Raw genomic sequence first — 27,737 nt, 5'->3', positions numbered from 1 at the left:
GTTTGATGATCGTCACCGGGAATCCACTCTTTACCATGTCATCTGTCGCCTCCTCCACTGAGCCGTATAGCACTGTTCCCTCAGGATAAAAGACTCATCTTTGCTGGAAAAGGAGTTTGGAATCGGATTTTCTTGTCTTTTAAAACAGATTTCACCTCTGCGTATTCCCTTCGCTGCTTTAAAATCTGTGGTGCATAATCATGATCCAAGTTAACTGTCTTGCCTTGGTAGTCAAATCCACGCTTCTGCCAGGTCACTTTCAATATTTCTTCTTTCATTCTGGAACTAGACAGTTTGGCAACAATTGACCGTTGCAAGCATGAGGGTGGGAATGGATGTTTGTATATGTGTGTGCCTGTATGTCTGTGTCTATATGTCAGGTTGGGTATCAGACACCACCTCTCTGGGGACATCTCAGGCCCTCCAAGGTTTGGAGGCCTATCTCCCCCCACCACCACTTCCCCTGCCAGTGGCGGACTCCCTCAGGTGTCGGTGCATTGGTGGTTCTTTGTGTCCGGGGATGGGCGTCCAGGTACACACCGGCTCACTCCTTGGCGGCCGCTTATCAGGGCCAGGAGCCTGGGGCTCGCTCGGGCCACTTCGGAGGTGGGGTGCCCCCGGCCTCTCAGCCTGGGGCTCGGTCACTCAGGCACAGCTGGCTGCCGGGGGAGCTCACGGGCGCGTCACTGCAACTCCCCCTGGCTTCTGCTCCGCGGCTGCTGAGTGAGCCCTCATCTGGGACTCTCCTCAGCTCTTTCTGGGACAGTGGCGTGGCTGCCCCTCTGTTAGTCTTCCTTGGTCTCTTGTGTTCTGGGGGCCTCTGGATGTCTGGAGTTTTGATCTCCTCCATACCTGCTTCATGCCCTGGAGGACGGGGCTGTGCCCCCCCCCCCCCCCCACACCCTCTAGCAGATCATTACATGAAGGAACCTTTTAAAAAAACAAGCGCGTCCATGCTCACAGGTGTACACACGGGTGATCACACCCACAAACTACACCCTTTTTGGCTCCTACCTCAAAGCACACTGTGTTCTGTTGATCTTATGTGCTGCACAATAATGTTTAACATTTAGTATTTACTGTCATATTCCCATATATCATTGTGATGTTGTTTATTCTATTACTCTTGTTCTCTTCTGCTTGTTTTCTTTTTTCTTTATCAACAGGTGATCCAGGTGATCGATATATGCATTTTCTTTTTCTTTTTTTTTCTGCCCATTCTGTTGGTTTTCGTTTTTTGCCCTTCTCCCCCGTCCCTCTTCTCAGCTGTTTCTCTTTCCCTCTTTCTTTCTCCCCTTCTTTCCCCCAGTCAAGTCTGTCCCGTATTCAGCAAGTGAAAATAAAATAAACAATAAAAGGTGAATCAAATGGACCATTATGGCAAGGCTGGGATGGTCAATTTGGTAAAGTAAATCCGTTGGGCATCTTTCTTTGCCTTTAGACAATAATTCTGATGGCAAAAGAGCCAAACGGGACAGGCCAAAAAAAAAAAACAAAAACAATTGACCGTTGCGTCGCTCCTGGCGGTGGTTTTGACATCAAAGCGTGATGTGCTTTTTCCACTCGTAGCTCAGCGGAGTCCAGCAACTCCAGATTCTGTCGTAATCAACTCTCCACAAATACGACCATTGATGTAGAATTGTCTTCCAACCCCTCCTTGACACCGTATATTCGAATGTTTTCTCTTCTAGACCGTCCCTCCAGGTCTGTTAGCTTGGCATCCATCTCAATATGCAGTTTGAGCATCTCTGTTACTACTTCCTCATTAGCTTGTACTTGGGTTTCAACATCCACAATTCTTTCTTCTACCTCTTTCACTCTCTTGTTGGTTTTGTTTATTTCTTCTCTTTCCTTCCCCAAGAATTATAGGAATTCAGAAGAGATAACTGTGCACAATTGAATGAAATCAGAGAGGTGTGTCCTATTGCTAGCAAGGGGATGATCTCAGAGCAGCATCTCTGCCCTCGTCTCAGACCACTCCAAAGAACCAGCATCCCCCTGCAGTATGTGCACGTGAGTGAGTGCGTGTGGATGTGGGTGTTTGTGTGACTTCCTGCTGATCACAAAGGGTCATCTCCCCTTACGATGGATATGGCTCAATTCCTGTAACGGTCTACTATACACAAGCACAGGTGAGGTCATAAATGGCAAGGAGTAAACATCCTCACTAAATAAGAACAGAGAATCTTCACATAGGATGTCCCTACAGTTAAACACTATAGCACCCCCCCCTCACCATTCAACAGGCTGGGGGGGACAATAGAAACAAAGAATGTCTTTGGAGTTGCCTTGTGTAGCTGTAGGCATTGTTCTAAATATGTTTTTTGTTGTTTTTAAACTTTCAGTGACAAATTTAATTCTAGGACTTGTTCCGAATAGTGTTTGTTGCAATGGTTGTAGACACTCCTCGTTCCCTCCCACATGTAAGAGCGGACAGCCTCCATTTCCTGTTGATTAGATCAGAGCTCAGACTAGTTTCACTTTTACAACAGACAAAGCTGCAAGTCTTTCTTACTAAGAAGAGGAATGGCGCAGAAGGAAATTAAAATGGATGAAGAAAACATTTCTTGTTTAAGCTGTTTGGATCTACTGAAGGATCCGGTGACTATTCCCTGTGGACACAGCTACTGCATGAACTGTATCAAAAGTCACTTTGATGAAGAGGACAAGACAGGAATCCACAGCTGCCCTCAGTGCAGGACGAACTTCATGCCAAAGCCTGTCCTTGAGAAAAACATTATGTTAGCAGAGTTAGTAGAGGAACAGAAGAATATCTCACCGAGAGTTGCTGAAGTGGATGTTTTACTGTCACCAGCAGAGCCAAACACCAGAGCTGGATTCTTAAAATATTCACATGAAATCTCACTGGATCCAAACACAGCAAACACACATCTGTTATTATCTGAGGACAAAAGAAAAGCAACAATAATGAGACAAAAACAGTCTTATTCTGATCATCCAGACAGATTCACTGGATGGCTTCAGGTCCTGAGTAGAGAGAGTCTGACTGGATGTTGTTACTGGGAGGTGGAGTGGAGAGGGAGAGGAGTTGGTCTTGCAGTCGCATACAAGAATATCAGCAGAGCAGGGAGCTCAAATGAATGTAAATTTGGATTCAACGACAAATCTTGGTTTTTACGTTATGATTCAAATGGTTTTCAGTTTTGGCACAATGAAGTCCAAACTGTCCTCTCAGGTCCTCGGTCCTCCAGAGTAGGAGTGTACCTGGATCACAGAGCAGGTATTCTGTCTTTCTACAGCGTCTCTGAAACCATGACTCTCCTCCACAGAGTCCAGACCACATTCACTCAGCCGCTCTATGCTGGACTTCGGTTCTTTTATTATGACAATGACACCGCAGAGTTCATTAAACTGAAATAGACGGAAATTATTGAAGGACAGATGGTTAACACAGGTCTTTTAGTTCTTTAGTTACCACTATCTTTGGTCAACATTGTTGTTACTCAGAGATCATTGATGTGCTGTTTCTTCACCTGTCAGTAAAACTTTATGGGTCCTACTTTGACATGTTATTATTTGTTTTCTAGCTAATGATTTGTTTTGTTTTAATGAAGAAATCTGTAATTACATTTACATGTATCTGTTCAACTCAGGAAAAGTGCCATTCACTGAACAGAGAAAAAATACAGCCTCTTTGAAACTTTGTAAAATATTTTTACTTCATAAGAGATGGATCTAATTAGTGATTTAATGTAAAACACCCAGTTTGTATATCTTATAAACTACATAAGCTGTTGTGTTTTAATAAAATATTGCTTTTAAAGTATATGCATTGCCATGTTTTAATTTAGAGGAATTGTTTATTTGCTTGTCTTTTTGGTGTTTGTGTGTTTTTTTCTTGTTTGTTTTTTTAAATTTTCACAGAACAAAAGAACACCGAAATATGTGTAGCACTGGATTCAAATGACACGTTGTATAAATTTCCCCAGTCAAATATAGAAAAATCTTCACTTTGTGTACCTAGACATCAATGAGTGGATCAGTGTTTGTTGTTTCAGCTCTTCAGGTCGTTTTGTTGCTTTAGTTAATTTATTATCAACAACAAAATAAAATGATGCACAAAATGAAATACTAATGTAATGTTTTTATTTATATATGTTTGTTATATAAATATCCTTTTAAGGTAAAGGTTGACCTTTAGAAATATCAACTTCCTCAGCTTTGAGGAGCTGATCTGGTTTCTTCTGTGAATAATTATCTGCCCTGTTTTGGAGAAGAGATGACTGCATCCTTGGACTCCAGAATCCGTTTTAGCATATAAAAGGTGGAGTTCCACCTTGTGATACATTCTTGTTTGAGCAGCTCAGGCATGTCCATCTGTTGTTGGGTAGATTTGAGCTTGTGTGAGGCTGTTGTGCTCCTGTGGGAAAATTCCATTACCACCTCACTTTGTCCACAGCTGGCTTCATCACCTTCAAAGCATCTCTTACAACCAGGTTAGTTGTGTGTGCAACACATGTGTGGTGGATCCATTTCAGGATTTTAATTGCTTTTGTTATGTTAGCTGCAGTGTCAGTAACACAACAAACCACTTGGTTTTACCACATCCCACTCTTTTGCCACTTTGAGCAGCTCTTCTGCTAAGTTCTCAGAAGTGTGTCTATCGCTGTATTCAAAACAATCCAGAAGACAGGATACCATTATATAACTTTCAATAAAGTGACATGTAACTGACAAGAAGGATGTGATGGTTTGGGATGTCTAGCTGTCACTTGATAGACTTACTGCTGTGGCTTTGTTAACCGTCTCTTGCAGTGATGCACAGTCTCTGTCATATAGACCTGGGATAATTTTTTGGGAGAGTGTTTTTCTGCTTGGAATTGCGTACATAAAATTTAGTGTATGAATAAACTTCATGAATCACCCACAACTAGGGATGGGTACCGGGTTCTGACATAAACGGTAGTAACCAGACCGAAAAGCAACGCACCTTTCGGTGCTTTTCCCCCCCCTGAAATGTCATACACTTTGAATTCTAGCCAATTATTTTACGTTTCCAAGGATAGTAGGCGGGCCCAGGATCGTACGTTCTTTTAGAGCAGAGCTACAGATTAAAAATGCCCAAGGCGAAGTGGTCAAAAGTCTGGCTGTACTTCACAGCAAAAAGTGCAAACTCAGCAGCCTGTAACAAGTGCTTTAAGGTGATACTGTGCAAAGAAGGTAACTCCTCGAATCTGATGAAACACCTGGCGACGTTTTTTTCTTTTTTTTTAAAGCCGAGAAATGCACCGTATTTGATAGCTTGCTGCGAGACCTCACACCGAGCACATCTACTGCGGGTGTGGTGCCTGTTATTGGACCCGGAGTTAGCAAAATCCCCCAAGAACCCAACGAGTAGAGTCCTGGCCCCTAGCCCTGCCAGTGTAGCAGAAATGATGACGGATGATGATGGCAGCAGCAGCCGTTCTTCTCTGGGTGAGTTGCTTAATGTTGTTCGTGTGTAATTTACGTTGAGTAGGCTAACCACGTTATTAAATTAATGCACGTAAGGTGAACTAGCAAACACCGTCGTAGTTACATGCGGCTGTCTTCTTGTTTGGCTCTCAGTGAAGGCGGTCGCACTTTTTCCTCCTCTCCTCCTTCCCCTTATCTTCCCTGCTTAGCCTCTTGTGTCCTTGTCTTGTCTCGTGTGCATTACTTTCCCCTGGAACAGTCTCTCACTGTCGTTCTCTAAAACCTAAAAGAGAATTATGGATTTGATCAACTGGTCTCTGCATGCTATTGACACCCTCTTCTCAACGAGAAGTCTGGGCTCGGGAGAGCCGGAGTGCCCTGGAGGGACTTTCCCTGCCGGATACACGATGGATGGGTGGCAGACCTGGAGGATCTTGTGCCTGGCGGGACTGTCTATCGAGGACGCTGAAGACATCTACGTATTCGGAACCACGATAACAGGGTTCTTGCTGATTGGAGCTGGCTTGGCCCTGACCTATCAGAGAAATAAGAGAGCGGAACCAGCTGTTCAACCCCCCCAAGGCTGACCACTGGAATTGAAGCGACGGGACGAGGCGCGACCTCTCACACCGAACGTAGCATGGTTAACACCTTGGAGACGCTTACAGCTGCCGTGAAGACTCAAACTAACACCATTGAGCGTATGATGGGATACATCAGAGAGGGGCCTGCTCACAATGACACCCTTGAGCGAAAGTTGGATCACATTGCAGAACGGCTCACTGCAGCTGTGGGGTCTCAGAATCAAAAGAATGACAACACCACGGAACAGAAGTTTGATACCATCATGGGGAGGCTCGAGGCTCTCCAACGGGAGATCGAGAGACCAGTGTCAGAGTGCTAAATTCGAGCTGCTCGCATAAAGGAGAAATCAACAATATTCAACATATGGACACCACGGCGCCAGCTGCTCAGGCCCAAGGCTGGAGCCGACCAAAACAACTCCCTGATAACGACTGTGTGATGACTATTCTTCCCATCCCATGCAAGGCCACCTGGGTTGGCTGGCAGACTGTTTACTTAGCCTGATAGGGCGAAGGACACTGTCTCAGCTGAACTCTGGATACGCACACACATACACTTACACTGATAAGCACGCACTCATCCCCCTCCCTTTCCAAACGCCTTCGATGCTTGTTTCCTGCGGGGGAAGACTGCGGGTCTGCGTGCCGCGCTGAAATGGTAGCGCTGTATAGGACGACTGCTGTGTTCCTTCGGATTACCCCCCACCCCCCTATCCACCCCTGTGGCTAGTCACGTGCTCTAATGTTGTGATGTGGACATTTATGTGCTCTCTGTGCAGAGGAGTTTTTTTTGTTTCCTGTTCTCATGCTGTCCTCCCATAGGTGCCCAGCGTGAGAAGAGGTCTCTTTTTTTCCTCTTGTACTTTTCCCACTGTTGTGTAATTTTTCAGTGTTTTCTCTGCAACGCTGCCGATCGCCGACTGTATTCCCATGTGATGTCTTTGTTGTACGTGTAAGTCGGGGGGTCCTATTCCTCTGCGGGGCAACCTGCATATGGCCAATAAAGCATTCATTCAATTCAATTCAATACTCCCTTCACCCTGGCCAAAAAGGCTAAAATGACCAAAGAAAAAGTGGAAAACAGTTAAACATGAGGTTTTTTGATAAAGTTTGTGTTTTTTTTCCCATTGTTTAAGCACTGCTTCCAGCCAAGAATGATACCATATATGCTCTATAGCTGCAGAAAAGGCTAACATTGTTATCTTTTTACAAAAAAAACCAAAAGAAAAACAAAACAAAACAAAACAAAAAAAAAAACAAAAACAGCTAAACATGAGGTTTTTGGACAAAGTGTGTGTTCTCCATTCTTTAAGCACCGGCACAGTTTCAAAAGTACCGGTTTGGTACTGGTATCGGATAAAACCTAAACAATACCCATCCCTACCCACAACTGAAAATGGTTGGAAATCAAGTGCAATCGTTTTTGCCTGTTCTTCGTTGAGTTCTGTCTTGCTGGGGTCATAGACTTCTGCAAAAACTGTCGCACAGAGCTCTGGGTTGGTTTAGGTGGTTATTGTGGTATACTGCATGATGCTGTAGATACTGCAGTATCTAGTAACTACTACCCTTCCCCCCCCCTCTGCTCAGTGCAAAAACAGCCTTGTGTTTGCACCCTTCCCCCCTCTGCTCAGCGCAAACACAAGCCTCACGTGCAGCGTGAAGCGAAAAAAAGTGAGAGAGGGAGGGTGAGAAAAACAAAACAAAAAAAAAAACCACAACAACAAAAAACACAGCTCTCAAAATGGAGTCAGCTCCCGTTGTTCAGTTCATAAAGCCGGCTCTAACAGCCATTTTGTTTATGACCAACCCGTCACTACAATAGACACATGTATGGGCCCGTCTGATGAAAGCAGACTGATATCATAGGCAGGACAAATTCATGTACAGAAATTAACCAACAGATTCAATATTGTGGGTATTTCTTGAAATGATGCAAGAATGTGTTAACAAGAGTAAAACTTTGAAACATCTTCAAATAAAGTCATTTTACTTTTGAGTCTGTTGGACAGATGTTTACAAGGTTTTATTCATGTCGATGTGCTACTTTTACCTTGTCACTCATATTTTTCTATCATCTGTGATCATAAAGAGTTGAAGTAAAATTTGGATCTTGTGGAAACTAAGATTGAGTGTAGTGGTGCAGTGTGGGAAAAACAAGTTAACAAAACATTTGTTTTGTTAGTTCTAATACATCTTCATGCAAAAGTTAAAACTCCAGGGGGACATAGGCATGAAAAAGGTTTAACACAATGTCTGCCTCAAACCACTCCTCTTCCTGGAATAGATCAGAGACTAATCACTCCTCCCCCTTCTATCTGAAAGACAGCATCCTCTTTGTCCATGTCTCTTTGTTCCCTCTCATTCAGTCAACCGTTTGAAGACTTTTGTAGATTAATCTACAAAGAATGACAATAACAACACAGTTTGACAGGGTTATGAGCGTTTTAGATCAACACAGTTATTCCCAGCTATTAGCCTTCCCATAGCTCAGCATGGAGTGCAGTATCTACAACAGATAACCTGTATCTTAAAGTCAAGTACTTAAGCAATACAATGGGCGTAAGCAATACAATGGGCGTAACCAATGGGCGTGACGTAAGAGTGGGCAGCCTCTATTTCCTGTTGATTAGATCAGAGCTCAGACTAGTTTCACTTGTACAAAAGGCAAACCAACACGTCTGTGTTACTAAGAGGAGAAATGTCGCAGAAAGAAATTAGAACGGATTATGAAATAATTTCCTGTTTCAACTGTTTGGATCTACCGAAGGATCCGGTGACTATTCCCTGTGGACACAGCTACTGCAGGAACTGTATTAAAAGTTTCTGGGATGAAGAGGACAGGAAGGGAATCCACAGCTGCCCTCAGTGCAGGAAGACTTTCATACCGAGGCCTGTTCTGGAGAAAAATGTCATGTTAGCAGCTTTAGTGGAGCAGCTGAAGAAGAGTGGACTCCAAGCTGCTCCAGCTGATCACTGCTATGCTGGACCTGAAGATGTGGCCTGTGATGTCTGCACTGGGAGGAAGCTGAAAGCCATCAAGTCCTGTTTATCTTGTCCAGCCTCTTACTGTGAGAAACACCTCCAACCTCACTATGATGCAGCTCCATTAAAGAAACACAAGCTGGTGGCCCCCTCCAAGAAGCTCCAGGAGAACATCTGCTCTCGTCATGATGAGATGATGAAGATTTTCTGTCGTACTGATCAGCAGAGTATCTGTTATCTCTGCACAGTGGATGAACATAAAGGCCATGAAACAGTCCCAGTTGCAGCAGAAAGGACTGAGAAGCAGAAGGAGCTCGAGGTGAGACGACTAAACATCCAGCAGAGAATCCAGGAGCGAGAGAAAGATGTGAAGCTGCTTCAACAGGAGGTGGAGGCCATCAATGGCTCTGCTGATAAAGCAGTGGAGGACAGTGAGAAGATGTTCACTGAGCTGATCCGTCTCATCCAGAAAAGAAGCTCTGATGTGAAGCAGCAGGTCAGATCCCAGCAGGAAACTGAAGTGAGTCGAGTCAAAGAGCTTCAGGAGAAGCTGGAGCAGGAGATCGCTGAGCTGAAGAGGAAAGACGGCGAGCTGGAGCAGCTCTCACACACAGAGGATCACAACCAGTTTCTACACAACTACCCCTCACTGTCAGCACTCAGTGAGTCTACACACTCATCCAGCATCAATATTCGTCCTCTGAGCTACTTTGAGGATGTGACAGCAGCTGTGTCAGAGACCAGAGATAAACTACAGGACATTCTGAGAGAGGAATGGACAAACATCTCACTGACAGTCACTGAAGAGGATGTTTTACTGTCACCAGCAGAGCCAAAGACCAGAGCTGGATTCTTAAAATATTCACATGAAATCTCACTGGATCCAAACACAGCACACACACATCTGTTATTATCTGAGGACAAAAGAAAAGCAACAATAATGAGACAAAAACAGTCTTATTCTGATCATCCAGACAGATTCACTGGATGGCTTCAGGTCCTGAGTAGAGAGAGTCTGAGTGGATGTTGTTACTGGGAGGTGGAGTGGAGAGGGAGAGGAGTTGGTCTTGCAGTTGCATACAAAGATATTGACAGAAAAGGGAGCTTAGATGAATGTAAATTTGGATTCAATGACAAATCTTGGTCTTTACGTTATGATTCAAATGGTTTTCAGTTTTGGCACAATGAAGTCCAAACTGTCCTCTCAGGTCCTCGGTCCTCCAGAGTAGGAGTGTACCTGGATCACAGAGCAGGTATTCTGTCTTTCTACAGCATCTCTGAAACCATGACTCTCCTCCACAGAGTCCAGACCACATTCACTCAGCCGCTCTATGCTGGACTTCGGTTCTTTTATTATGACAATGACACCGCAGAGTTCATTAAACTGAAATAGACGGAAATTATTGAAGGACAGATGGTTACCACGGGTCTTTTAGTTCTTTAGTTACCACTATCTTTGGTCAACATTGTTGTTACTCAGAGATCATTGATGTGCTGTTTCTTCACCTGTCAGTAAAACTTTATGGGTCCTACTTTGACATGTTATTATTTGTTTTCTAGCTAATGATTTGTTTTGTTTTAATGAAGAAATCTGTAATTACATTTACATGTATCTGTTCAACTCAGGAAAAGTGCCATTCACTGAACAGAGAAAAAATACAGCCTCTTTGAAACTTTGTAAAATATTTTTACTTCATAAGAGATGGATCTAATTAGTGATTTAATGTAAAACACCCAGTTTGTATATCTTATAAACTACATAAGCTGTTGTGTTTTAATAAAATATTGCTTTTAAAGTATATGCATTGCCATGTTTTAATTTAGAGGAATTGTTTATTTGCTTGTCTTTTTGGTGTTTGTGTGTTTTTTTCTTGTTTGTTTTTTTAAATTTTCACAGAACAAAAGAACACCGAAATATGTGTAGCACTGGATTCAAATGACACGTTGTATAAATTTCCCCAGTCAAATATAGAAAAATCTTCACTTTGTGTACCTAGACATCAATCAGTGGATCAGTGTTTGTTGTTTCAGCTTGTTAAGATTCAAAGTTGAGGAAGGAGAGTACACATCACCCATGGTCCAGAGGATCTTTGGTCAAACAATGATTTTAATGAATACACGCGTGGGAAGACACTCTGTACGCAGACAGCCAATAGTCCTCGACTTAATCAAAGCATGAACAGATATTTTATAGCATCAGGGTTTGTTTACTGACGCCCCTTCATACGTCACAGACACATTTTATACATAGATCAAATCAAAACCACAACGACTTTTGACACAGTTTAAAAGAACAATTGTCTCCTATCTTCACAACAGGTGCTTCCTGTCACTGCCGGATGCTCGCAGCAGTTCTGCGACAAACTGCTCTTTGCAACATCAGCAAAACATAATTAAACTTTCACCTATAAATGATTCTCTAACTAAGTGTGTGTCTGTGTGCTAACCACAATTGCACCCTGTTTCACCTCGCGACTAGCTCCTGACCCCTCACCAGACAGAGAGACAGAAACCACTCTCGTATGTGTAATAATCGAACTGAAACTATGGATATGACTTTTACTAAATAAATGTTTTAATCAAGAACCTCTACTAAACATAATAACTGTGTGCATAAGCATCTTAAGGCCTTCTTAAAGCTATCTGTTACATTGTTAAAGCAATGATCATACTGTTGCTTAAAATAACTTCCTGCTTGTGCAAACTCTCTGCAAGCCTGTTTCCTGTCAGCCTGTGACTTTTAGCCTTTCTGAAAGACACACACTGTTCAACCCCTGAATGCAATATAAACTCCAGATTATATTATTAATGCAATGGTACTGGTGACAATTATTTAACAATAGCAGTAAAATAATTTCCCTTCTCCACAAGCTCTTCAGGTCGTTTTGTTGCTTTAGTTAATTTATTATCAACAACAAAATAAAATGATGCACAAAATGAAATACTAATGTAATGTTTTTATTTATATATGTTTGTTATATAAATATCCTTTTAAGGTAAAGGTTGACCTTTAGAAATATCAACTTCCTCAGCTTTGAGGAGCTGATCTGGTTTCTTCTGTGAATAATTATCTGCCCTGTTTTGGAGAAGAGATGACTGCATCCTTGGACTCCAGAATCCGTTTTAGCATATAAAAGGTGGAGTTCCACCTTGTGATACATTCTTGTTTGAGCAGCTCAGGCATGTCCATCTGTTGTTGGGTAGATTTGAGCTTGTGTGAGGCTGTTGTGCTCCTGTGGGAAAATTCCACTACCACCTCACTTTGTCCACAGCTGGCTTCATCACCTTCAAAGCATCTCTTACAACCAGGTTAGTTGTGTGTGCAACACATGTGTGGTGGATCCATTTCAGGATTTTAATTGCTTTTGTTATGTTAGCTGCAGTGTCAGTAACACAACAAACCACTTGGTTTTACCACATCCCACTCTTTTGCCACTTTGAGCAGCTCTTCTGCTAAGTTCTCAGAAGTGTGTCTATCGCTGTATTCAAAACAATCCAGAAGACAGGATACCATTATATAACTTTCAATAAAGTGACATGTAACTGACAAGAAGGATGTGATGGTTTGGGATGTCTAGCTGTCACTTGATAGACTTACTGCTGTGGCTTTGTTAACCGTCTCTTGCAGTGATGCACAGTCTCTGTCATATAGACCTGGGATAATTTTTTGGGAGAGTGTTTTTCTGCTTGGAATTGCGTACATAAAATTTAGTGTATGAATAAACTTCATGAATCACCCACAACTAGGGATGGGTACCGGGTTCTGACATAAACGGTAGTAACCAGACCGAAAAGTATATGCATTGTGTAACGCGGTAAAGGACCAGGGCGCCTGAATGCAGCTTCATAGAAAAACAGCAATCAGAAGTAGTTTCGACTATGGAGCCTGAGGATGGATAGATGGATGGATGGATGGATAGATGGATGGATGGATAGATGGATGTGCGCGCCTTCTTGTTCCAGTAGCCCACTTTTCGTCAGGGTGCCCTGGTTCCTCAACACCTGATGCGGACCTTGTTGATCCAGGCGACGTCCGAGCCGGCATGCCTTCATATTTATCTGTCTTGCTCATGTCTGCGGTAGGCTTGCTTAGCATAGGCGGTCTAGCCTTAGGACCCTTACTGGATACAGACGCCCCAGGCAGGAATCGAACTTGCGATCCTCTGTTCCAAAGGCGTGTAGTCTAACCACTACGATATCATTGGGAAGATGGCCCCAACTGACCGAGTGCTCAGTGAATACCTCAGGCAGCAGAAACCCAAGAAAGAGGAGGGAGACGAGGAACCATCATGGAAGGACAGGGCCCTGCACGGTATGTACCACCGGCAGATAGAGGTGGCGGCTGATATCCAGAAATCCTACCAGTGGCTGGACAAAGCTGGACTGAAAGACAGCACAGAGGCACTAATCATGGCAGCACAAGAACAAGCTCTGAGCACAAGATCCATAGAGGCTGGGGTCTATCACACCAGGCAAGACCCCAGGTGCAGGCTGTGTAAAGATGCCCCAGAGACAATCCAGCACATAACAGCAGGGTGCAAGATGCTAGCAGGGAAGGCATACATGGAACGCCATAACCAAGTGGCCGGCATAGTGTACAGGAACATCTGTGCCGAGTATAATACAGACGGACAAAATGTTGGTGGCTAACCATAGTGGTGGTAGACAAACAGAAGAAGACGGCCGTAGTGATCGATGTAGCGGTTCCGAATGACAGCAATATCAGGAAGAAGGAACACGAGAAGCTGGAGAAATACCAAGGGCTCAGAGAAGAGCTCGAGAGGATGTGGAGGGTGAAGGTAACGGTGGTCCCCGTGGTAATCGGAGCACTAGGTGCGGTGACTCCCAAGCTAGGCGAGCGGCTCCAGCAGATCCCGGGAATAACATCGGAGATCTCTGTCCAGAAGAGCGCAGTCCTGGGAACAGCTAAGATACTGCGCAGGACCCTCAAGCTCCCAGGCCTCTGGTAGAGGACCCGAGCTTGAAGGATAAACCGCCTGCAGGGGCGTGCTGGGTGTTTTTTTTTAAAATATAAACAAAAATAATGTTGACAATACAAAACAGCTTAGGTTCCAAAAGGAGGTGGGATGAGGTGTAGTCCAGTATGAGATTTAGTTTAGTTCCATGGACCTGTGATAGGTCATGTGTCAACAGTTTAATTCAGTCAATAGGTTTACGATTCCTACCGCAACGTAGCGGTGGTCGGGTGGCTCGCCATCCTGCGCTGATCAGGGCTGATCGCGGGAGAAAAAAACAACAACCCTGACCTAAACAAGGTCAAAAACGTAAATTATCATTCACAGAAGCAAATGAAACAGCATTCTACTGCTGTGACAAAATAAATAAATCCATAAACAACAAAGTCAAGTAATTAATGCCATGTTTCGTACAACAATCAATAAACCATCATCTCTTATAATGAATTTCATTCAAAATACTATTATAGAAAAACATTCTCATGGGTCCCATCAAAGCATATCAGCAATAAAGTTACGAAACAGTATCCAAAGTTAATTAAATATTTAGAAAACAAAATTCAATTCAAGGTGTTGCGCAACAGGTTCAATAATCTAAAGGAAGTTTAACTCAATTCAAAAGTCTCATAGGCCGTTTTGGCATTTAATCAAAAATTAACAAAAAACAACCAAAACGGAAAAAACTACAAAAATCAAATACCTCGCTCAACTCTTGATACGTTAATTCAACATTCGGGCATAGTGGGATAAACAAAAACAACAATATTTAATAAATAAAACTAGTAATTGCACTTACTGTCACTAGCCTAGCATTAGCTTACCGGCGTTTCAGGATGTGCGACCGCGGCGTCGCATTTTCATTCATTGTGACAAAACACAACAAACAAATAATTCACCGTTGAGTCGATTGTGAGGTGGTGTAAAGATGAATGAATCGGCCGGGTTATTGCACGCTGTCAACTGGTCTGTAGTGTATAATTTGTCGATATTTGACAAGTACGCCAACCACAGGGAACACAGCAGCCAGTAGTGATGTGACGTTCTGTATCGAGGCTTCGAAGCTTGTGTCGAGTAATGGAGGCGCCCTGAACGCACCATCCGAGTGACGTAAAAAGCGGCGTTCAAAGACAGACGGAAACGCCGTTTTTTACGCTACTCGGCACAAAACGCCGTTTTTATGCATCTTTGAACGGCGTTTTTTACGGCGTTCTCTGCCAGCTGTAACGGCGTTTAAAACGGCGTTTTATTGAAATTATGCAGGGCACTCCCCATGGTTCCCTCATCCAATTACTTTCAACTCATTTCACCCAATCAAAGAAGAGGAAGTGCAGACCACACTAATGCATCACCGATTCACCTTGCTGCTAAGTGATTGCCTATTCAGTACCAGTGCTTGTCACAGTATTCACTTGTATTATAATCCCACTATGCATTTTGATGTGTTTAAGGCATGATCGAGCAAACAAACGACAGAATACTTTTTCTGAAACCTTAACTGTGTTACCTGTTATGGCAGCTAACAGGTAATGAGCAGAGCTAGCTCTGCTCATTTCTGAGCTTCTTTCTTATTTTCCTCTTTACTTCTCTTAACCTTTAACTTATGTTTTAGCAATCAGATCCTGCCATCTTGCATTACCGCTTCGTGCTAGTTATGTTGACTTTTCTCTTCTTTTGTCTCCACTTTTTTCACCCGTGTTTGGACACTCGGCGCATGGCTCCTTTGTTTACATTAGGGATCAGCTGTTAGCGCTGCGCCCTGCAGCTGCGCTACCGGCAGACAGACCCTACATCCCCAGTGAGGGAAGAAACGGGGGTGATGTCTCCCGAGGACACCTCACACACCATCTCTCCTTCCTGTAATCACTTTAAATGTGAGATCGCTCCCTGATATGATTGAGGAGCTAATGACGCTAACCCGGTCACAGTGGCAGTATCCCGGTACTCCCTCTGTGAGTAGGCTGCCCGGCTTCCAGCTGCTGCGGGCGGACAAGACGAGAGACAGCGGTGAGAGGAAAGGAGGGGGGCTGGCAGTGTTTGTTAAAGACGGTTGTGGTATCTCTGGGCACATCGCTGTGAAAGAACAACTCTGCAACACAGACATTGCGCTATTAGCGGTTAGCATCCGTGGAGGCAGCCTGTGACTCTCTGTGGTCCGCAGACTGCAAACGCAATCTCCGAGAGCTCTTCTTCTAATATCAGGGGACTTTAATCATGTCTCGCTGGACTCCACACTGCCCACCTTCACCCAGTATGTGACCTGCCCCACCGTAGGCAATAAAACATTGTATGCCAATGAAAAAGTGGCATACAGTTCATCACCTCCCCCTGCCCAGGGAAGATCCGATCGTAACCGAGTGCGTCTTGTCCCTGTGTGTGCAGCCCTTACTGTGCAGGGAGCCACTAATCACCCACGCAGTGCAGAGATGGTCCGCGGAGGGCATATAAATAAATAATAAAAGCAAGTAAATGACAGTATGCTCTTTCTGAAACAAACGGAGACCTTAACTTTTATCAAAATACCGTTTTACTCAGTTTAAAGTAATACCACTGTATAATAGCCTTCAAATTTAATAATGTTAACAGTATCTCATGAATATTTTTGCCCTTTCAACATGCATTAAAAAAATAGATATACAGTTTTGAATCAGACCTGTATGTACGTTTTCTCAAAAGTGACGTAAATAAGTAATCTCAAGAACCTGAAATAATAGTTTCCCATGTAAACTGGAGATGTCCTTGTCAATGTCATCAGAGTACTGTGGATGTCTTACACGAATTTGAAACATAAAACCAGAGTGGCACATGACAGTGTTGCACATAACATAACTAGTTTACATGACATGAAGTTATAAAAAAAAAAAAAGAATCCATGTAACTTGGTAATGGCTTCTTTCTGATAACTGTCGGCTGCAGTGTGCATTATCTTGACAAAAGTATAAGATACTGAACCCACTGATATGATGTGGTGGAGGAGCACAAATACCTGGACACCCACATATATACATTTGCTGAACTGGAAGATCAAAACAGAAGCTGTACACAAGCAGTGTATGGGCAGGCTATTTTTTGTGAGCAAGCTTGTGCAGCGCACTTTGATGTGTTCTTCTTGGATCAGGAGAGCAAGCTCTGTGATTGGCTGCACTTCGGAAGCTGTGGTGGAGAGGAAGTGAGTGAACAAACTGCCATGCATCATGGATATTCCTCTCAATCCACCTCACCAGGTACTTCTCTAAAAGTGTGACTCAGGTCTGTTGCCCCAAAGGATACAGGAAATGTTAGATATTTTAGTATTTTGGGAGCATGTACTGAATACCTTTTTTGATGATATTATACAAAGGACCCTGTTTCTGCAATGCCCTTTGTTTGAACTTCATCTCCTCTTGCTGCGACCCCACGGGCAACTTCCTTTGGCCTGCTGGTCTGGAAAATCCAACAGTTCATCTATATGTAAAGAAGGCACTTAAACTGGAACAGGCATAGCTGCGTTGATCCTGCTGTGGTATAGTGGGACAGTGCATTCCTCGAGTGCACATCAAGTTTGCAGCCTGCTAAAGATCACACACCATTGATTATGTGCCTCTAGGTATATATGGTTAAACATTTCCTAATGCAAATAACTACATGCAGTATTCTACCATGTGCAAACTTATATCACTAAAGGATTCTAACTGTCTAGTGTTTAATGGACCTGTCAAAAGTATGTTGAGATTATAGAAGGCCCCTTTCAGAGCTAGGGGGAACTTCCTTATATGGTTGTAACTTGTAACTTGAAACTTGTTGACACACGAACCCTTCTGCCTATAAAAACCCTGCACAGAAGAATAAACTTTGAGTTGATTTTGGGAAAGCAGTCTCTGTATCATTTTGTTCTCCCAGGCTACTCCCGGCGCTGTAACTAACCCGCTGAACGGCATACCTGAGCTTACTTTGAATAATTAATCTTATACAAAACTCTGCTTATCGCTGCCCACGTCTCGAAGGAAACTCGATCCACGGATGACCCGGAAGGAGAGATTTCTTTCAGGAAATGCACTGATTTCCATGACAAAATTCACAACAACACAGACACAGGTCGGTTCTTTGAAACGGGTGTTTATTACTTGGGCCTTCTCTCCTTGGCTTCACCATCACCAGTACGGGAGGACAGGGAGCGATCTCACATTTAAAGTGATTACAGGAAGGAGAGATGGTGTGTGAGGTGTCCTCGGGAGACATCACCCCCGTTTCTTCCCTCACTGGGGATGTAGGGTCTGTCTGCCGGTAGCGCAGCTGCAGGGCGCAGCGCTAACAGCTGATCCCTAATGTAAACAAAGGAGCCATGCGCCGAGTGTCCAAACACGGGTGAAAAAAGTGGAGACAAAAGAAGAGAAAAGTCAACATAACTAGCACGAAGCGGTAATGCAAGATGGCAGGATCTGATTGCTAAAACATAAGTTAAAGGTTAAGAGAAGTAAAGAGGAAAATAAGAAAGAAGCTCAGAAATGAGCAGAGCTAGCTCTGCTCATTACCTGTTAGCTGCCATAACAGGTAACACAGTTAAGGTTTCAGAAAAAGTATTCTGTCGTTTGTTTGCTCGATCATGCCTTAAACACATCAAAATGCATAGTGGGATTATAATACAAGTGAATACTGTGACAAGCACTGGTACTGAATAGGCAATCACTTAGCAGCAAGGTGAATCGGTGATGCATTAGTGTGGTCTGCACTTCCTCTTCTTTGATTGGGTGAAATGAGTTGAAAGTAATTGGATGAGGGAACCATGGGGAGTGCCCTGCATAATTTCAATAAAACGCCGTTTTAAACGCCGTTACAGCTGGCAGAGAACGCCGTAAAAAACGCCGTTCAAAGATGCATAAAAACGGCGTTTTGTGCCGAGTAGCGTAAAAAACGGCGTTTCCGTCTGTCTTTGAACGCCGCTTTTTACGTCACTCGGATGGTGCGTTCAGGGCACCATCCGAGTGGCGGAAAAAGCGGCGTTTGTCGGAACAGAACGCCGCTTTTTTCGGCGTTTTGAATAATTAAACGGCGTTTTTTACGCCATTTCTTAACCAAACGGGTTAGGAAAGTGGCGATTTATGGCTCTAACGGCTTGCCATATGTGTCGAGTAATGGAGGGGGCGTTTCCGCGATGCGCGTATCGAGGCTTGCTTCATTTATGGGAGGAGCTGAAAATGATGACGTCCGAAGCCTCGCTGCCCGGCTGTACCACGTGACTGGTTCATGAAGTGGTTCGAACTTTGCCGCGAGATATGACAGCGATACAAACCCCTCAGACTTCAATCAAAATGTGGGTGTTTGATGGAGAGTTGCGGTTAGTGAGAGTTTGGAGACAGTTTGGAGGTTTATGAGAGTGAGGAGAGAAAGTCAGGAGAGAATGGAGCCAGCTAAGAAGAGGAGGATGTCCTCCCCTGTGTGGGAACATTTTGATCTTATTCCTCCCAACAAGGTATGTAAATTTCTACAGAAGATGTATTTTCATAATACTGATGGTGCAATACAATTTATGTTAAGCGGCTTTACTTTTGTACAAGGTGAAGTGTTTGCTATGTGCCAGGGAGCTGGGATATAACAACAACACCTCATCCATGCTTAGGCACTACAGAGCTTTGCATGAGAATAAGGGGAACACCGATTGTGGAGCAAGACCAGGTGAGCCATCAAATGCCATGATAATATAGCATGCAGTAATGTTACTAAATGATATAACAATATTATACAGCTGTAATAAGTTACATGTGTGATATTTATATTTGTGCTTTGTCTTTATTGTCTTTCCTCAGGAGAACAATCTCAAATAGATGAAGACCTGGTTAGCATGGTGATTGAGGACTCCCAGCCATTTAGCATTGTGGAGGACAAAGGATTCAAAAGATTTGTTAAATCATTAAATCCTAGCTATGTTCTCCCCACTAAAAAGGTCATAAAAGCAGTGAAAATGTAGTTTTTACAGAATAAAATGTGAACAGGCAGGACTGAGGCTCAGTGTGTAGCTGTCCATACCTCAACGTTACAAAAGCACAACCACTGTCCACACCCCAACCACACCTCACATGTTTTACACACTCCTTTTCTTGTTGACATTTACAGGCTGTGTGCAAAAGGCCACACTCTTCAAATTCATGCCAACTAATATTTTTACGTCCAGTAGGTGTCCTACTAGAGCAAATGAAGCTTCAAGAAGCTTTGCGCTGGGGTGAAGCAATTGGATGAAAAGCTTCAGTGCTTCATGAAGCTTCATCTGCCCATCACTAGCAGCCAGAGGAGCAGGAAACATGCAGCTGATTGACCCGGAACTTATACAGGGTTCATTCCCGCCACACTAAAGGAGAAGGGTCTGGCTGCAGCCACTGTGTCACTACCCGATTCGTACCGGAAACCCGATCGGTACCCCGCATGCGCGAAAGGTTTCTACTTCCGGTCGTAGCGTTTTACGATAGTTATGGGTCAGAGTATCTGTTAAAATGTTAAGAATAACAAGTATATCTTAAAATGTTTGCAATAATGAAGCATTTCAGTACAATGTAGACAAAAACGAAAAATAAAAAGAAAGTTACGGATCAGGACTCTCCGATCCTTACTGCGCATGTGTAAAGTCTGACCGTACAAATCGGGTCTACCCGATCCGTACCGCGCATGTGCAGATGTTTTCTTCTTCTTCTGTTCGTTTAATGGCAGTTTACTCCCCAGTGTACGAGAATACCACCACCTGCTGACCGAGCAAATAAACCCTATTATAAACTGAATTATCGTCATTACAAACGTGTGTTAAATCTGATTTAGTGATAGTCGAGTGTGTTTATGCTTGTCTGTGAGGAGAGGATTGTTGGAATAGTGATGATGATGTGCGCTATCACTGTCAATTGTCAGTAAACACTTAATCTGGCTGATGAATCTACACGTGAGATATTACAAAGTCTGTATTATTAACTCTGTAATTAGGCGCCATTCTTCTTATTTTACGGCGCTGTTGCTCAATCGGGGGACGCTCTCTGTTGAGGAGAAAAGCATGAATTTCTTTGTAAACGGATTATCCATTGTTTAAATGTCCCGGTAGTCGAAAAGGAGGCAGAGCTGTTGAGAAATGCTAGGAGCTGGATTCTGGGAAGATGGCGGAGTGAGTGGTTCAACTTGAGTGGGCTCCGAGGCTTTTCCTGAAAAGAACCTCCTTTATGTCTTGACCGCAATCAAGTTAACCGGAATTAGAAGCAGACTAGTTATACTTCATCTCTAAAACTCAAAAACTTCCTCCCTGTGTTTCTCTCCGTCATTCTCGGCCACATTCTCCGAAGCGGTGAAATGGCTAACATTAACAAAGATCATGGCTACCACCTAGCGGCTCTTCGACAGGCGTGCGACGATGAAGATATTGAATGGATGGAACAGCAGCACGACTTATCACAAGACAAACCGCAAGCTGATCGTCACCACACACCAGTTAAAAGTCCAAATCCTAAAAAAATGAAGGCTAACGAATCGCAGACGCAAAATGAAGTTTCAAACACCGTTCTCCTCAATGCTATCCAAAAACTGGTATGTAAATTCGACACCCAAAGTGAACATTTAAAGAATTATGAATTCCAGCTGCAAGAAAACACCGACGCTGTAAGAAAAGTAAAGGAGTCCGTGGATGCTAATACGGAAGCTGTTAAATCTGTGGTGGAAGATGTGAAACGTATTAAAACGCAGATGGCGACGCTGAAAAAAGAGAACGAGGCTCTTCATGAAATGTGTCTGGAGCATGCTAGATACAAACGGAGATGGTCTTTGCTGCTAACAGGCGTTCCTGAGAAGGAGGGGGAGAACACGAGAGAAGAAATAATCAGAATTCTGACCAAGATAATTCCTGCGAACGCCGAGCAGCTGTACAACACAGTGGATACAGTGCACCGGCTGGGTCAGAAGGGACGAGTTGGTGACAAACCTGATTGTCATACACTTTGCCATGAGAACTGTTCGAGACCTAGTGTGGAAGATGTCCAAGGAGGCGAAGTTCTGCAAGGAGATGAAGATTCGGTTTAGAGAGGACTTTTGTAAGGAAGACAGAGAAGCCCGCAAACGTCTGTGGCCGAGGGTGGAGGAGGCAAGGAGCAGAGGGCTCAAAGCTTTCCTGAAGGACGGATATGCTGTCATCGATGGTCGTCAAATCAAAGAATGAAAGAACTTTACAATGACCTAGATAAGAATGTATAACTGTTCAACTAAATTTAAGCCGGTAACTTGCTCAATGGTCCCTGACTTTGACTGGGTCTATTGGTTAATAGGAGGTAAAATGTTCCATTGCGGGCAGCACGGTGGCACGGTGGTTAGCACTGTTGCCGCACAGCAAGAAGGTCCTGAGTTCAATTCCACCATCAGGCCGGGGTCTTTCTGTGTGGAGTTTGCATGTTCTCCCCGTGTTTGCGTGGGTTCCCTCCGGGTACTCCGGCTTCCTCCCACCGTCCAAAGACATGCAGCTTGTGGGGATAGGTTAATTGGATAATCCAAATTGCCACTCGGTGTAACTGTGTGAATGAATGTGAGTGCGAATGGTTGTCTGTCCCTGTGTGTTGGCCCTGCGACAGACTGGCGACCTGTCCAGTCTGTCGCCCTATGACAGCTGGGATAGGCTCCAGTGCCCCCCGTGACCCTGAAAAGGATAAGCGTAAGCGAATGGATGGATGGATATATCAGCGTGATGCTTCAACATTTTATTCTCATCTTCAAATTATGATCAAGTCAGTGATACTGTCTTTAGATGAGTTTCAGACATAAATAGGGTCTTCCAGTGTTCTATTTTAACATAAAACACCATTAAAAATTAGTTTATGAAATATGCCAACCTTAACTTAAAGCTGTAAATGCTTTATTTTGACCAACTGTGAGCATGTGACTGTACTTTTTCATTTTGTTATGCTGTTTTTTTGAGGTCGTGTTCCTAAGGCCTGTAGTTACAGTTGGTGCAATAAACATTTCACACCCATCATGATCATCATCTGTTAACTTGTGAATGTAACTGTTTTTTAAAACAAAAAAAGGAATCTTGCAGTGAAGATCATTCCTGGCAGTGGTCAGAAAAAAAGAGCTTTGACTTGAAGGTATGTGCTAGTTTAAGTGTATAGTGAATAATATGAATTACACTAGTCTTCTTTTAAGGGATTTTATTAACGAGCCTTTATTTTCAATATAATACAGGGTTTTCCAAGCCAAGACTATGGAGTTGACTGTGGGATCTTCATGCTGATGGTAATTTTTCTCTTCTCTTCTTGAGATTCATACAGAAGCTAATTTAAGCTTCTAAAAAAAATGACATTTTTATTTTTTCTTCCAAATAGTCTGCTCTGTACGTGGCACTGGATGCTTCATTTGACTATACTATAGTAAGTATTCTATTTACTTTCACAGCAATGGAGTCTTGGATCTTTTGAAAGTTGTTAAATATGTTTCATATTAATATTTTACAGTCAGACATGCCCTACTTGCGTAAATGGTGGTGCTTGCTGTTGATGGAGAACTTTGATCTCAGGAGGTATTTATATTTTGACTTCTGTTCTATGTTGTGTCAAAGTTTACACACCTTAACAATATCAACATTTTCTGTTAAGCTCTGGCAAGCTATGTGCACACTGGAGAGAGGAAGCCAAAGCTGTGCTTGAAGGACAACACGTGCCCATTTTCAGACTGAAAAAGCGCAAGTTCCACAAAGTCGGTCAGGTCAGTATTCACTTTAACCAGTAGTGTAATTACATGGTTAGTGACATTTGAATAACTGTTAAAAAACTGTTCTGCAACAGAGAAATAACTATGTTTTTATCCCCGTTTGCCTGACACAGGAGCCAGCAGTTGTTGAAGATCTGCGTCCTGCTGTGCAGTGGGTTGTCCAAAATAAGGCACTTTTCCGTGGACACGTAACAATGCCCAAATATGTGTCCTTAAATCAAGGGGACCAGCAGAGGGTCTTAAGAGACATGTCAGAGGAAGAAGACACTGGAGCAAGGGACTTGTTCCTCTTTGTTTTTCAGTTTGCAGGACATGGAGCTCTTTTTGAATGCATGTGCTGATGAGCAGGGGCTAAGGGTCAGTGCTATGTTTGACATGTGATGGACAAATGAAGGCACTGGCTGTGTTTGTTTGTTTGTTTAATACGTTGTTGTTGTTGTTTTTTTGTTTTGCTTTTTGCGTAGTACAAAATTCCTATTAAACTTATTTCAAAATGTTGTTCACTTGATTCTGTGTCCATACTTATAATAAAGGATTACAGTGAAACAGCATTAAATGTAAATGTAACAGCATTTTTTTTAACTTGTAATTTCAAAATAAAAAGCTTATTGTTGATATTAACAGTAAAGAATTGTAATCAATAATATTTTTATACATTTTAAACATTAACACTCTGGGCTCTATCCTGGCCATTTGTGGACACTTCACTTATTCTTTTTTTTTGACTACTGCACTGCAGTGGACCAAAACAATGACACGGGTTTGATCTTAAGGATCTAATAGTTGTGTGTGTTGTGCATGACATTGCCACACAAATATGTATTTGCAAGATAGAGTAGAATAAATTATGACGCATGAAATATTACATGGGCTGCAGTGAATTTCTGTTGATACAGACTATTGAGCTTTGAGTTTCCCAGTCAAACTTAGCTTTGAAGCACATGCTAAAAACACTTTTACTCTTGTACATTTCATAACAAGACACCATAGCCAAAATATTAACAAAATATATATTATTAAAAAATTAAAAGCTGCAGCACATACAGCAACAAACACCGTTAGTAAATGTGTCCTGGAGTTTATGCAGGTGCAGAAAGTGCTGCTGCTGTAAGTCAGATCACTTATTTTTCTGGAAAGATGGTAGGAAGGGCATCACTGCTCATTTCTACAGTCTCCCAGATCTTGGAATACAATCCCTTTGTACCATGAAATCACTTCGCAGTACTAGGAGTCCACTAAAACCTATAAAGAGAGTGATCCTGGAAGAAATGGGGAACACACTAGTGACCTCAACAATTGCAAGACAGCCTTTTCCCCGATGCTCAGATGGGGAAAAAAAGGAAGTTTCATGAAAACATTAGGACTTTATCACCGTTTTATCTGAAAAGTTAATGGTAATATATAACCTAACTGGCTATAAAGAGTAAAAAATTTAGATACAATTTTGATTTTGATGAAAAGGACTGGTGCTATTTTAAAGAGTCACGTCGGCAAAAGTAGATAAATGTTTTAAGAAATATACATTTTATAGCATTTTGTGAACATACACAAAAAGTGGCCATTTTTGGCAACAAACAAGCTGAGAGAGAGTTTTATATGTTTTGCTCTCCTTGAACAAAAATAATAGTGCATAATAATCAATGTCGATGTTAATCAATTAGATGTCCCAGACTCTACTATTACTAATACAGCAGTCCCTCGTTTATCGCTGGTGTTACGTTCAAAAAATAACCCACGGTAGGTGAAATCCATGAAGTAGCCAACTTTATTTTTTACAATTATTATAGATGTTAAGACTGTGAAACCCCTCACTACTTGCTTTATACACTTTTCTCAGACAGGCATGAATATTTTCACACTTTTCTTTTTTGTTTAAACACTCTTAGAGTTCAAACCTTCGTAGAAACATAAGTCCAGTGCAAAACGTTTCGTCGGCATTGTTGTGTTTGTTTGGGAGAAAACTTACAAACATACAGTACAGCACTTCAGAGTTACACTGCTATGTAAATTCGACAAGCTAAACGCATTCTGTACTGTACAGCAGGAGTCAGCTTTTTGCACCACAGACCACTTTAATGTCAGACAATATTTTCAGGGAACGAGCTTTAAGGTGTCGCGGATAAATACAACAAAAGAATAAAAAAAAAGTAACTGTGGTATTTTGTAAATATAATAATAAACGTGACTTGAGCTGTACGCCAACAACAATGACAGTGACATTCTCCTCTCTGCTTTTTAATGCTCTCTGGTCGCTATGGTAACGCGTAAATAGTTCTTTCAAAATAAGACACACAACTACAACCATACATTTCACACCGGAGGATCAACTCTCGCGGAACGGTACCAAAAGACTCACGGACCGGGACCGGTCCGTGGGCCTATTAGGGGCCGCTCCAGTACAGGAGACACTGGACTAGATTGATTGACAATGGTCTACAGCAATCAGAACGCACAACGCGATGTACTGTAAAAAAAAACATAAATGTGTCACTTTTGGCCACGAATAATTTAGGGGATGGTGAATTTTTTTTTTTTGACCAAACCCAGAGTGTTAAAAAACCCCACTTAAAACCATTTTTATTTCTCAGCAGCATCAATAGTAACAAAAACGCAATTTAGTTTTCGCTGTCAAAGTCGATTTAACTGAAGTTACGTGTTTCCGGTTACTGTGGAGGTCACGTGTTTCCGGTTACTGTGGAGCTCCACAGTGGCTGCAGCCAGGTGCTCTTGCACTAAAGGGATTGGCGTAAGTGGGGTCAGACGTTACCGTGGTTACAATAGGGCTTTAGAGTTGACGTCACGCCGCAATGCATTGTGGGAGCGCGGCACCATTTTCGGTAGTGATGGGCAGATGAAGCTTCATGAAGCACTGAAGCTTTTCATCCAATTGGTTCACCCCAGCGCAAAGCTTCTTGAAGCTTCATTTGCTCTAGTAGGACACCTACTGGACGTAAAAATATTAGTTGGCAAGAATTTAAAGAGTGTGGCCTTTTGCACACAGCCTGTAAATGTCAACAAGAAAAGGAGTGTGTAAAACATGTATATTGTAGTGATGCAGTATACTGTGTATATTTATACTGGCAGTATGGAAAATGATTATTTGGAAATGCTTAAAATGGAAATGATCATTTACTGTGAGGTGAGGTGTGGTTGGGGTGTGGACAGTGGTTGTGCTTTTGTAACGTTGAGGTATGGACAGCTACACACTGAGCCTCAGTCCTGCCTGTTCACATTTTATTCTGTAAAAACTACATTTTCACTGCTTTTATGACCTTTTTAGTGGGGAGAACATAGCTAGGATTTAATGATTTAACAAATCTTTTGAATCCTTTGTCCTCCACAATGCTAAATGGCTGGGAGTCCTCAATCACCATGCTAACCAGGTCTTCATCTATTTGAGATTGTTCTCCTGAGGAAAGACAATAAAGACAAAGCACAAATATAAATATCACACACGTAACTTATAACAGTTGTATAATATTGTTATATCATTTAGTAACATTACAGCATGCTATATTATCATTGCATTTGATGGCTCACCTGGTCTTGCTCCACAATCGGTGTTCCCCTTATTCTCATGCAAAGCTCTGTAGTGCCTAAGCATGGATGAGGTGTTGCTGTTATATCCCAGCTCCCTGGCACATAGCAAACACTTCACCTTGTACAAAAGTAAAGACAGCTTAACATAAATTGTATTGCACCATCAGTATTATGAAAATACATCTTCTGTAGAAATTTACATACCTTGTTGGGAGGAATAAGATCAAAATGTTGCCATAAAGGGGAGGACATCCTCCTCTTCTTAGCTGGCTCCATTCTCTCCTGACTTTCTCTCCTCACTCTCATAAACCTCCAACCTGTCTCCAAACTCTCACTAACCACAACTCTCCATCAAACACCTACATTTTGAATGAAGTCTGAGGGGTTTATATCGCTGTCATATCTCGCGGCAAAGTTCGAACCACTTCATGAACCAGTCACGTGGTACAGCCGGGCAGCGAGGCTTCGGACGTCATCATTTTCAGCTCCTCCCATAAATGAAGCAAGCCTCATTACGCGCATCGCGGAAACACCCCCTCCATTA

General features: G+C 42.7%; 2 protein-coding genes and 2 pseudogenes across 2 annotated transcripts; 3 read left to right on the top strand and 1 right to left on the bottom strand.

Moving 5' to 3' along the window:
- The first annotated feature begins 5,711 nt into the window (after positions 1 to 5,711).
- On the top strand, positions 5,712 to 6,345 carry LOC147334798 (uncharacterized; annotated as a pseudogene).
- Positions 6,346 to 8,697: 2,352 nt separating this feature from the next.
- LOC147334797 (tripartite motif-containing protein 16-like) lies at positions 8,698 to 10,405 on the top strand. The gene has a single exon (XM_086275179.1). The coding sequence runs from the start codon at positions 8,698 to 8,700 to the stop codon at positions 10,372 to 10,374; it is 1,677 nt and encodes a 558-aa protein (XP_086131305.1). The 3' UTR covers positions 10,375 to 10,405.
- A 10,848-nt stretch (positions 10,406 to 21,253) lies between these two features.
- Positions 21,254 to 22,112, top strand: LOC147334796 (uncharacterized; annotated as a pseudogene).
- Positions 22,113 to 26,715: 4,603 nt separating this feature from the next.
- LOC147334795 (uncharacterized) lies at positions 26,716 to 27,499 on the bottom strand. Its single transcript, XM_086275213.1, has 3 exons — positions 27,398 to 27,499; positions 27,194 to 27,311; positions 26,716 to 27,062 (listed from the first exon to the last, which is right to left on the bottom strand). Exons 1-3 carry the CDS (start codon positions 27,497 to 27,499, stop codon positions 26,902 to 26,904), a joined length of 381 nt encoding a protein of 126 aa, XP_086131339.1. The 3' UTR covers positions 26,716 to 26,901.
- Between the last annotated feature and the right edge of the window lie 238 nt (positions 27,500 to 27,737).

Source organism: Aulonocara sp. 'chitande type north' Nkhata Bay, linkage group LG3, assembly GCF_057382095.1.
Source record: "Aulonocara sp. 'chitande type north' Nkhata Bay isolate Kocher_YH1m ecotype deep benthic linkage group LG3, A_spYH_male_GT1.1, whole genome shotgun sequence".
Classification (NCBI taxonomy): Eukaryota; Metazoa; Chordata; class Actinopteri; order Cichliformes; family Cichlidae; genus Aulonocara; species Aulonocara sp. 'chitande type north' Nkhata Bay.
This window is presented reverse-complemented; position numbering and strand designations above follow the sequence as displayed.

Bases quoted from the DNA above. Each gene is read 5' to 3' on its own strand.
- LOC147334797 (XM_086275179.1), top strand. From the start codon at position 8,698: ATGTCGCAGAAAGAAATTAGAACGGATTATGAAATAATTTCCTGTTTC.
- LOC147334795 (XM_086275213.1), bottom strand. From the start codon at position 27,499: ATGAGAGTGAGGAGAGAAAGTCAGGAGAGAATGGAGCCAGCTAAGAAG. The intron at 27,312-27,397 runs GTATGTAAATTT...CTTTTGTACAAG, and splicing joins ATCTTATTCCTCCCAACAAG to GTGAAGTGTTTGCTATGTGC. The intron at 27,063-27,193 runs GTGAGCCATCAA...GTCTTTCCTCAG, and splicing joins CGATTGTGGAGCAAGACCAG to GAGAACAATCTCAAATAGAT.